At 35.8% G+C, this 12,651-nt stretch overlaps 1 protein-coding gene across 5 annotated transcripts; it reads right to left on the bottom strand.

The window, feature by feature from the left end:
* Nucleotides 1-4,520: 4,520 nt before the first annotated feature.
* On the bottom strand, nt 4,521-11,247 carry LOC121981337 (ubiquitin-conjugating enzyme E2 10-like). 5 transcript variants are annotated; one of them, XM_042533794.1, is made up of 6 exons: nt 11,119-11,247; nt 10,937-11,025; nt 6,983-7,096; nt 6,476-6,603; nt 5,453-5,557; nt 4,521-4,817 (listed from the first exon to the last, which is right to left on the bottom strand). In XM_042533794.1, the coding sequence occupies exons 2-6, from the start codon at nt 11,004-11,006 to the stop codon at nt 4,674-4,676; spliced, it is 561 nt and encodes a 186-aa protein (XP_042389728.1). In that variant the 5' UTR covers nt 11,007-11,025; nt 11,119-11,247; the 3' UTR covers nt 4,521-4,673. The 5 variants fall into 5 exon arrangements, with proteins under 5 accessions (XP_042389728.1, XP_042389729.1, XP_042389730.1 ...); XM_042533795.1 differs by having other exon boundaries at nt 10,937-11,016; nt 11,119-11,224; XM_042533796.1 differs by lacking the exon at nt 5,453-5,557.
* Between the last annotated feature and the right edge of the window lie 1,404 nt (nt 11,248-12,651).

Raw genomic sequence — 12,651 nt, 5'->3', positions numbered from 1 at the left:
CGTTGATTTCGGATTTGTGAATTTGTTCTCTGGTCCACTCCTTCTTCTCAAGAGGTTTTCCTTCCTTATCCACCGGAGGAGTAAAACCTTCTTGTACACAAAACCAATTCATTATGTTAGTCATAAGAAAGTACTTCATCCTTACCTTCCAATACGCGAAGTCACCGCATTCGTAGAAGGGTGGAATGGTGACATCTTCTTCAAATTGATCCATCTCTAGCTTGTGCTCCCACGGGTGTGAATCCGTCGAAGAGCGGCCTTGCTCTGATACCACTTGTTAGGATCTCTTCGTACAGCTAGAGAGGGGGGGTGTGAATAGCCGACCCCAATTGCTCGAATTTCTTTCTACAAACTAGGGTTAGCGCAGCGAAAACTAAATGCAGAAAGAAAACAGGAGAAGAAATCAACCCTCTACGCAAGGATGTAACGAGGTTTGGAGATGAAACTCCTACTCCTCTGCGTGTCCGTAAGGTGGACGAAGCCTATCAATCCGTCGGTGGATGAGTCCCCGGAAAACCGGCTAAATCAAACTCCTTGTGGGTGGAGAAACCTCGCCACAATCACTTGCAACAGCAAGCTAAGAGTACAAGAGAATAGCAAGAACAAAATACAACAGGAATGTAAACACAGTAGCTTGCCTTCTCGTCGACTGGGGTCCCGGATGAAGTAGCAACTTCAAGGACAGATGCAACAAGCAACTCAGCAGCAGCTGATCCAGTCGCGGAATGAAGCTCACGCGAAGCTTCGACAAGGAGGAGCTCAACAAAGCTCAAGCACAACAGCACTTCGCAACAGAAAGAAAGAAGAAGAAGTAAGAGTGTCTCCACTGTAGAAGCACTCAGCCCTTATACCTGCATTCACCTGCGAAGAAGAGAAGACTAGCCGTTGTGAGCCAACGGCTAGTGCCAGACCGATCAGGCATCACCCTGATCGGTCTGGGGCTGATCTGATCGGTCATGGGGACCGATCAGGCTCTATGCTGATCGGTCCCCAGACCGATCAGAGCGCTTTCACAGAGAGTTGCCAACTCTCTGTGCGTACCCTGATCGGTCCCGGAGACCGATCAGGATTCCTTCTGATTGGTCCCCAGACCGATCAGTAAGCTCACAGAGGCATACTGATCGCTTTCTGATCGGTCTCCAGACCGGTCAGGAAACCACAGTATCACTGGATCGGTCACCAGACCGATCCAGGTCTTGGCTTTTGCCCAAACCAAATCCAAACCAATATCCGGTCAGTCTTGACCTATTGGTACATCATGCTTAGCATCCGGTCACTCCCTTGACCTGCTAAAACTTCCCACCAAGTGTCCGGTCAATCCCTTTGACCCACTTGGACTTTCCTCTTCGTGCCAAGTATCCGATCACTCCCTTGATCTACTTGGACTTCCCAACACCAGATGTCCGATCACCCTTGATCCATCTGGATTTTCCCTTGCCTGGCTTCACTCACCAGGACTTTCACCTAGCTTCACTCACCAGGATTTCCACACTGCCTAACATCCCAGTTAGGACTTTCTCACTGCCTGGCTTCACTCACCAGGACTTTCCACACTGCCTAACATCCCAGTTAGGACTTTCCCACTGCCTGGCTTCACTCACCAGGACTTTCCAACTGCCTAACATCCCAGTTAGGACTTTCCCTCGTGCCAAGCTCCCTGCTTGGACTTCTCCGTGCCAAGTCTCCATACTTGGACTTTTCCAGTGCCAAGTCTCCATACTTGGACTTTTCCCGTGCCAAGTCTCCCTAACATTTGTCCCATATCAAGAATACAACTCTTCCACGAGTGTCAAACATCAAAATACAACTCAACTAGGTCAACCTTGACCTAAGGTTGCACCATCAATCTTCCTAAGTCAAACATCAAAATACAACTCGAGTCAGGTCAACTCGAGTCAGGTCAACCAGGTCAACCTTGACCTAAGGTTGCACCAACACTGTCAACATTGTAAGAAACTACTCCGCCTGAAAGACAATGCTAATGAGTTTTTCATATTCTTGGATTAGCAATCCTTTGATTGCAAACCAAGTAAATTCTGTGTCTTTTTCTTTCATCAATTAGTTTATTAATTTTTTACATAATGTGTTTCTCTAACTTAGTTTCAAAAGATCGAGAAATGTTTGATTTTATTTTCAGGGTAATTCATCCTCTCTTGCCGGTCGCACGGGTCTTACAAGACTTTCCTTTGACAAACTACAATTAGGACTTTCTTTTACCAATGTGTGGTGCTCGTTGACCCATTTGGACTTTCCTTTGCCTAAACGTAATTAGAACTTTCTTTTGTCAACGTGTGATCCTTCTTGATCCACTTGAATTTTCCTTTACCTAACACTGTTAGGATTTTTCTTTGCCGACGTGTGGTCTTCCTTAATTCACTTGAACTTTCCTTTACCTAACCGCAGTTAAAACTTTACCTTTGACTAACCTTGGAATTAGGACTTTGCCCTTACTTAACCTTTGAGTTAGGACTTTACCATGTCTAACTACCAGTTAGGAATTTCTAATCAAGTATCTGATCTTTTATGACCTACTTGACTTCTCTTTCACATATTGTCAAGTATTCAGTCAACCTTAATCTACTTGACCTCTTCTTCACATATTATCCAAACATTGAAATTCAAACTCGAATTCACTCGAGTTTAGTGAAACTGTTCAATTTTGACTTAGGATAATTGTAGTAACAATATTCCAACATACAGTACAGTACAATGATAATTGAACTTTATTTTTCTTAATTTAAAATTTAGTTAATTAATTCATTCAACTTCTATTTCACCTGTAAATTATATTATTTTATTAAAATAATTGAATGAATGGTAATATAATAAATATTAAATTAGATTATAAACTAAATAATATTATATTATATTATATTTTTTTGTAATCGTTAGTATGCGATTACATAATCACATAACATCATGATTTTATGTGATAACTGGAATTAAACACATCGTTACTGTCATGGTTGTTCTAACTCTTGCAACGAGGGACATATCTTCGCGGTCCTGAGCTCTAATCCAGCTAAAAGATGTTTTTTTATTATAATTATCTATTATAAAAAAATCACTATTAAATTTATTACATATTGATGTCTGTTGTAAAAACGTTTTTTACTTAGTCCATTTCTTTCGCACCTAAAGTTCAATCCATCTCTTTTTCTTGGGTCTGTCCCTACTTGCAATAATTAAACTCTCGTTCCTTGAACACTAATAACTACCTCCACTGTAGCATCCAAAGTAGACACATCTTAGATCCAGGGGTGCACCAACAGACTCTCGTTCCAACTCTTGCACCGACTAGACTCTCGTACCTTGAATACTAATAACTATATCTCTTGTAACATCCAAAGTAGACACATCTTAGATCCAAAGGATGCACCTACCGTCGTAGTTATTTCCCCTAATATTAGTAGCTGAGAGTAAATTAAGAAATCGAAGTTAGTCATCATATGAAAAAGTAATTCTTCGATCTTTGTCTGGATTCAACTCTTGCTCAATTTTATAAACATGTCATATGATAATCAACTCAGTTATACAATGAGAGCACCTATTACTTACCATCGGACTATGCCTTGGGGGGTTTAAGTCATTATTATAATTAGATATGGAAATGGAGAGAGAAATTTAATAGTGTTTGAAGCTACTCCACCAAACTACATATTTTTTTTATACCAAATATCTTGATCTTACAAGCTAATTAATTTTAAAGTAGATGGTCTAGTGCCACATTCCACCCATCAAATACTCGTAGTCCAACGAACGAGCTCGTCAAGTAGGATAAGTAAAAATTCAATTAAATCGAACAAATGACTAAACAGATTGAATTTAAAAATCCGATTTGATTATTTTAGAATTTTGATTTTTATTTCTAACAAAATTGGTTATATTAGTTAATCAATTTAATTTTAATTTTAAAAGTTTTTATTTAGTTAAATTGAATAAATTAGAATAAAAAAATTAATTGATAAATTACTAAGTAAATATAACTATAAATCTCTAACTAATCGATAAATCTTCCATAAATTTGTTAATTCATTTAATTTAGTTTTTTATTCTCTCTATATATCATAGCCATTTAGTTATGAATTTGTTGATAAAAATATCCTCAACATAACTATAATAAAATTTTAAATTTCCTTAAAAGTACTTCTATCCTGCCATTCCTTCATCTAAATATATTCTCTAACTAAAAATTGACCATTAGGATAGGATAATTTTCTTACAAAATATTCAAAGTGAGTTTGGCAGGCCATCAATCAATATTTATTTATCTCAAACTCAAACCTAAGCAATTAAAATATGTGACTATGATGTATAAAAAGGCCGTCTCACCCTTTACCACCCGAAGTAACTCCAAAAGCCTGTCTCAATTGCTTCCTTCGGACATCCGAATCTTCGGAAGGGCAGCAAGACATAGTAAAATGTGGCACAGACATTCTAGTAGTACTCCTTGTGGGAATTTTGGCATCATTACCATTTCAAAGGAGACATGTTATAACAAGAAATTCAAATCAAACGTATGGAGCAACAAGTTCCTTTTAATAAAACCCCCTGTTCATAGATAGCAGATTTGAGATCCTCCTTGAGGAAATAACACATACGATTAGATACACAACAATTTCATTCTAGTCAATAAGAGTGACTTCCATGTCCAGTCAGTCTTAACAAATTCACTAGCCCATAGCATACTTTTGGGTCCAGCTTATTGCAGTAGCCTCGTACATGTTCCGATCAGTCTTGTACATGTGGGCAATCTCTGGGATCAACGGATCATCTAGGTTTGGATCTGTCAGGAGAGAACAGATGGATAGCAGCACCTGGAACAATCAATAAGCAATTGATATAAAGTCAGACAGTCTAAAGATTACGTATATAGCTGGAGCTGAAAATGAGCTATGCAGCTAGCCAGTGGCTCTGCGGTTAACTCAAGTAAGGCTCGTCCAAACTCTGCCACAACAGCTTAGCTACACAAATGAAGCTAAAAAGATATATAAGACTTTATTAAGCTCATGAACGAGCTCATTGGATCTTAATGACAGACTCATGAACAAGCTAATATAATGTTGTTAGATGTGCTAATTTATAAGCTCGTAAACAGAATGATTAACTAACATGTTCATTTATAATCTTGGTGATTGTGATAATTGATGAAGCTTTCACAGCCACAGGCTCATCGAATATGATTATGTAGGATTTTATTGATAGATTTTTAATTTAAAATTAGGTTCAAGAATGAAGCTTCAGCTTCAGCTGAATTCCTACATGATATCGACACAACTTCCAAATCGTTGCAGTGTAAATATTTTAACAATTCAACCTCAAATCCTGCTTAAAGCTTGATAAAGTACAAGTAAAATGTTTTTATGGGACAAGTTTGAGTTTGAGGTCAAGGGCTAAACAATATTTATTTTTATCTAAAGCAACATGTGACTATGAAAATTGTCAAAATAACCTTGGAAATGGTCAGTCCAGGAATCCATTGCTCCTTCAAAATGTCAAGGCAAATGGTACCGTTGCTGTTAATGTTTGGATGGAAGACCTTTGTCCTGAACGCAACCTGCATAAACAATAAATAAGGCATGATGCAAGTTTACTTTTTTAACATGGTGCAGATCAGTACAGTTAACTGTGCCAACAAGATGAGTGATGGAATGGAAGGAAGAGGAAAAGTAAAAGAACATCAAAAAGAAGATAAAGAAGACTACAAAGAGGAAGGACAAGAAAACTAATATGGTTCAGTCACTGTTAAGTTCATGAGTTCCATTGAGAATGGATCGAACAGCAGGTTGATCTTTGTTTGCTTTGAGCAGAGTGACATACTGTGCGCATTCTCACATGAGAATGAGAGTGAGGCATCCAAGTCCATGTATGATGGATGCAATGTTACAAGCACTAGAAACCTAGGCCTCCTCAAACTCCACCCATGTGGTGGTCTTACTTCTTTAAATAGTGTAATTTTGATGATAATTGGCTCTGACACAATGGTGCTAAATGAGGTAAAATGGAAATCCTTTGCTACTTGGGGCTAAATGAAGAAGTTGGTAAACTCCCAGCACAAAATGAAGCAAACCCTTGTATCTCAAGGGGAGTCCTTTTTCCTTTGTTAGACAATTATTGAATACTCATTAATCGCTAGCTGTCAACTAGAAACTATAACATCAGCCACTCACCCCAAACAATCTTAGAAAGGTCAGCTAGATACCCCTTTTAAAGTATAAATTTGCCAGTGCCATGTACATGTCAAATAAATCCCTTTTGATATGTTAACATAGTGACCTTCATGTATACCTCATCATGAAACATGCTTGCTATGTCATACTATAATACTTAGTGAAATATTGGCAAATAAAGCAGGGTAGTTCAAACCTCCAATTGGAGTTTTTATTACAAATTGTATCCTACAGACATAGAAGAATAAGACATGTAAATGAGGTAAAATAATGAATTAAAGCAGTTAGCAATTTTCTTAGGGTACCTTAGGTGGTTTAAAAGGATAGTCAGGAGGAAAGTGGATGGCCACAAGGAAAACACCCCCAGCATAAGGACTATCTGGAGGACCCATTATTGTTGCTTTCCAGTAAAACATTTCTTCCGCAACAGGACCTATCAAATTCCAGTAATCAAAGGTAGTATAACGAATAAACAGCAGCATGCTAACAAATAACACAGATTTTTTCGTACAGATCCAAATTTAGTCACATAATATTTTTGTTAAAAATAATCAATTTAGCCCAAAGTTGTAACTGAAAATATGTTAAGCTTGCAGTTTACACAATACATCTATGGGTATAATTCACATGTTACCAATAATGAATTTAACCAATTATTGTTAGTTTCTGAAGTATTGTTAAGCTTACATGGAATATAAAAGCTTGAGGAAAGTTATCAAATATGAAATGATCCATTCATGTTTTACTTTTTGAAATTACTTTATTGTCCAGTTTCATCTTACAAGTCACAATTGATGCAAGTCATTTATTACCTGCTTGCTCAAATTGCCACTCTAAATCTAAACAGCACTTGTATGCATCAGCAGAAAAAAGTGTCGAAAACAACAATGTCACATTTTGGATAACTACATAAACCAAACAGCCACCTGCACATAATAAGTTTCTTCCCTTAGTGTTGATGCAGCTATAAATGTTGGAAACCATTGGAAACAGGATACTGGCACCTTTCAAATAAAAATTTTTGATCTTTCAATATCACTGTAAATAAAATTCAAGCCTCATTTGGACTCTTGATACCACACTGTATACTTACGCCAAAATTGTGAAAAGACAAAAAGGGTGCATATCTAAAATTTTCATCAGTCAAGATGCATACTCTCATCTATATCCATCAGCTTTGTTGACTTCATAACCTATTGAACCTAGATTCTAGTAAGGGTCTCTCTATTGATCTAAGATATTTATATTATCAGGCTCCAAATTGATTTATATTTTATTTAATAGTTCTTTCAGGATTTACAGCTTTGTCTGGATAGGCAAAGTGAAAGAATGTAGGTGAGCATAAAGTTGTTAAAGGAACAAACAAGGAGTAGAGAAGAAATTACTTCTTGCTAGAATGAACGAATTAATAGAAGAGAAGATCAGAATGTTCATTGTTTTTAGAATATCTTTTTAATAAGTATAACATCTTAAACAATTAATGCTCTCACATAATCCTATGTAGGTTTAATTGACCTGGTCCATCCCTGCCCCAAAGTCCAATGAGCAATGGGAATCCAACTAAACAATTCTACAAAAAAAAGGTGAAATCTGTGACCCTAACGGCCCCACTACGACTGTCCCACACAATTAGGAGGGAGTAAATCAAAAACCGAAGCAAGCCACTACATGAGAGGATATTTCCGCTGGCTTTGCCGGGAATCGACCCTTGCTCAATTTTGCAAACCTACCATGTGGTGAATCCAACTAAACAAGAGATGCTCCATAGCGTAGATTTGAAATTTTTAGTAACAATTATAAGAATACCTCCTTCAAGATGATCCAAACATGATACGTTGACAAGTTATTCTTCAAACCCATGTCTAGATGACAATAATAATTTATAAGAAAATTAAAAACCTATAAAAAATGATCGAGTCAAATTAACCAACCCAATCAATCAATAGGGGTAACCCAAATTTTTTGCAACTCAATAGGTGATAATGAATACTCAAGTTCTCTACCCAATCAAGTGACCCATTCATTAAATCCAAGTACAAGTGAGGAAAAGTTAAATTTAGCTTAGAATGTTGTCAAGAACATTTTTAGAATGCAGTATATACCCTACTTAGCCGACCCCACTTATAGGGATAAAGGCTTGATTGTTGTTCCTCCATGTCCTTTTGGTTTTCTGTCAAGGAATGGAATTGCCAACTGTGAGTTTGGAAGAAATTAATTCTCCTTCTTTCAATCCACTTTATCTCGATTTTGTTATTTACCTATCCAAAGTTATAATAAAGAGAAACTACACATTCCTTTTTCTACTAAAAAAACCAAGGGATAAAGTTTTTTTCCACTCTTTCCCTCCATTCTATCAATTATTCTCCAATTCAAACAAACGCTAAAATTGTAGAAACATATGCTTTTGGCCTAGGGAGTTCAAGCACATGAATTGTGATGAGTGACTTAAAACATCATTTCCTAATCTCCTAGCAGAATATATCCCATTTGTATGTTCAAAGTTCCAAATTGAGTCAAAAAATGAAATAGAATTAATTATGTCATCATCAACAATATCAAGTTGCATTTGTCCTTCCTTATTTGCTCATAACCAAATAAGGGGGGAAAGTCACGTTTAGCTCTTCCACTCCCTTCTTTCAATTAATCTCCTAATCTAATAGGTACTAGAAATATAGAACCATATGCTATTGGCAAGGGGGTCTAGGCACCTGAATGTCACGGGTGTCCTAGAAAATCATTCCTAATTTTCTGCAAAATGTATACCTCATTTGTATGTTCAAACTTCCAAATCAAGTCAAAAGATATCACGCTTAATATTCAAATTAATTAAATCATTAGATTCAACTTTTTAAACTATAGAATATACTACTAATTGTTTTCAAACATGTTCGTATTCTCTGAAGCTATTTTCTTCCTCTCATTTTATATCTATTAGAGCCTATTAGAGCTACACCTAATTGTTCATGAGCATTAACACTTTTTTATTTTAGAAATTTGATCGATTTATCTTAACATTCTCATCTCTGCCACATTAATTTTTTTTTATTATGTTTATATTTTAACTTTTTATATAAGTACTTCTCTCGCTGAATAAGCTTAGTGGGTTGTTTGACTAAAAGTGGTATATTAGTTTGTAAGTAGGTAATTTGGATGCAAATCATACATAGGAGGTTTTACTATTCTATTAGACAATATGTTTCATGGGTTAGTAAATTGAATTACTCTCCTTTGGTATGGCCTTGTTTCCATTTATCTTCCTCCTCTTTTGCCCTTATTATCCACACTTCTTTCAACTCTGTTCTTTCCTTCTTTCCTCTTTTTTTTACCAACTCTTATATCAGTTGGGTACCTCAGAGTCCCAATTTTCAACCTTATGAAATATTATGGCTTCTTCCATAGACATCACTAATTCTATTATCAAATAAATAATTGCTTATTAAGATAGAATACACTGTCAGTGAAAATTTTAACATGAAAACTTTGACCAAAAAGGTTGAAAATTATCAAAATACTATCAAGAAGAGAAAATAGAAAATTCAAAGTATCATGTTCTGAAATTTGGGTATCAACCAAAATAAAAGATCAGCCAGCACAGATCTTGCATACCAAGATTATAAAAGAAAACTATGTATTATAAATTGTCTAAATTGATGAACCAACCCTATTATATCATATCTTGTCTATATGATAATCATTTATGAAAATGTTGGTCTCAACTCCCTCGCTCTAGAAAATATTAACCAAGAGATATTGTTACAGGCTTGGGTGCAACATCAGGTTCAAGAGCATTGAGGATAGATGCCCAAAGGATTTCCTTTGTGAGAACTCATTGTCTTATCCTTGTGGTTCCCTTCAATCTGAGACTGAGGGATGTTTATGCCTGGTTCAAGAGTTGAGAAGCTATCATGGGCATGGATGGGGGCAATTGTTAAGCCTTAAGTGTAAGCAGCTCGTGTGAGGCTTACACATCAAAGAACGAGGGCGGGCTTCCACTGGGACCACAAACCAGAAGCCTATGAGTGCTTGGACCCTGAGATGGAGGTCACCACTTGCAATAGGAGGTGCAACGTTTGTGGCATCTCCATGAGGCATGAGCAGAACAGTGACATGGACAGGCTGGCAGAGCAGCAGCCATGACTAGGAGGACAGCAGCAAGCATCAGCCATGGATTGGCATGGGCGGTAGGGACAAGGAATGGTAAACACAAGAGGGCCCTGGTGTGTTGCAGAAAGCATAGGTGGATCCTTGTTTATGGTGACAGTCACCCGAAGGAGATATCACCAATGATATTTTATAGATATTGATTATATCTTGAATCAGTAACAATTTTCTAAATTTCTTCATCGTGTTCAATTTTAAATGTGGATTAGTTCCTTCGATACTTCGTCTGTGGCGTGTAACATTCAACTCGCATATTGACACACGACATTAAAAAAAAAAAAAAAAATCAAAAACTCCTCTAGACAGAGCAGATGCAAATCTGTGAAAACTTCTATCCCCTCTACTAGAAAACGTGAAGAATGATGATAATGATTCTGATTTTCCATCAAATAGATCCTAAAATCATTACGAAAGTGTTCTAACTACAATTACCAGCAAACAACAAACACATAGTTAATATCGACAACATGAGATCTACTCATCCGAATCACGGAAACCGCTCCATCCCTCCCTAAAAGTTCAGATCCATGTCCCAAAAACTTGAAGGAACCAATTGCTGGGAAACATAAAAGAAGGCAGAATTTTTCCGACCCAGGCGAAGTTACCTGCGCTGTAGGAAGTGGAAGCATCCTTCTGGATATCCTTGAGCTCCTTCAAAATCCGTTTCGAGGCCATGAAGCAAGACCTAATTCTCCTACAAATTCAGCCAGAATCGAAAGGAAACGAACGATAATCGAAGGAGAAGGACCGAAATCCCAACGAGGACCCGAGAGCGGAGGCCGCGTACCTTTATAGGGATTGCTGGTCGCCTCTTTCTCACGCGGTTCGTCCACGGAACGGCGAAAGAGGAAGGGGAACCATTTCTTTGAGTAGCGACACGCATTTATGGCGCACAGCAAGTTCTTCTGCAAGTAACAGTGTTATATTAATGACGGCATCCACGAAAGTATTTTTAAGGCAATTTCATTGGTTTAAAATATTAACTTACATTTTAGAAGCACACTTTAAGGAAGTCCTTTTTATAAATACTTTTTAAAGTATATTTTTAACCTATATACTTCATCAACAAACGTGATGGGTGAACAAAAGATTAATAAATTGAATTAATCAATGCAAAATTCGGATTTAGTCCATTTAAAAGTTTAGTTTCTTTTAAATATCTATTTATTTATTTATTTTATTTTAAAATCAGTTAAAACGATTAAATTAAAATGTTATCCATCAAGTAATATAATAACCGTCATCATTAATAATTAGAAAAATATTTAAATTAATTTGGTAACTGATTGAATTCATCAATTTTATTTCAGTTTGATTTATTTAATTTTAATGATAAAATTTAATCAGTTCAATTTGTAAAAAAAAAATTAATGCAATCGATTTTATTTATTTAATTCGGTCGATTTAGTTTTAGTTTTAAACTAATTGTTCACTTCTAGGTCCTTAACTCCACTAATCGAACCAATTTTATGTCAAGTGCAACAAAATAAAATTTATAAAGATCATATAGCATATTTTATTTACTTTTGACTAAGATTTAATTGATTGTCAAAATAAAAAATAATATATAAATTCTCAACAATTTATTAAATTTTAACTAAATTATAGTTATTAAAATATACTAACGATTTTTAAAAATCGCACTATAAGTCCTAAATTATTATAAAATGCATAATTATTTTTAAGTGTGGGCTGAGAGAGTAGGGGAATAAAAAAATAATAATAAACTCAGTTAATTTTATTAATTATTTCTGAGATGATTATTTTAATTTTATAAAAAAAAAATTTCGGTCATAAGATAAATCAGAAAACATAAATGATGATTAATTGAGAAATCAACCTCTTTTAATTATGCCCTCTATTTTAAAAAAAAAATATGTAAATAAATCATAACTATGAATCGAATTATAGATATCTAAGAGACAACCTAAATAATCTACTGCAGCACCATAAAGGACGAGAGTTCTGGATGAAAGGACTGTGGGTTGAGAGTATTTAAGGAGAAAAACCAGGGGCAAAAATAATAGAAAGGAAGAAATAGAGATAGGGTAATAGCCTTTTGTCCTTTTTGTCTCATAATCTCGTGTCAAGGATCTACTCTACTTGTTCTTTTTGTCTTATATTCTCGTGTCAAGGATCTACTCCTCTACTTGTGAAAACAATGAAGCTTTACAAACTGAAAGGCATGATCTAAGGCGCACAATGTAGACGATGGAGAATTTAATGATAAAGATTTATGGTTGATCAGGAAGTACAAGATGGCTCAAACTTTGGGCATTATATTTGTTGCCTTGGAAAATGATTCATCTGCCTATAACAG

The sequence above is a fragment of the Zingiber officinale genome, chromosome 5A, assembly GCF_018446385.1.
Source record: "Zingiber officinale cultivar Zhangliang chromosome 5A, Zo_v1.1, whole genome shotgun sequence".
In the NCBI taxonomy this organism is placed as follows: domain Eukaryota; kingdom Viridiplantae; phylum Streptophyta; class Magnoliopsida; order Zingiberales; family Zingiberaceae; genus Zingiber; species Zingiber officinale.
The sequence above is the reverse complement of the archived record's forward strand: the minus strand, read 5'-3'. Positions and strand labels throughout refer to the sequence as shown.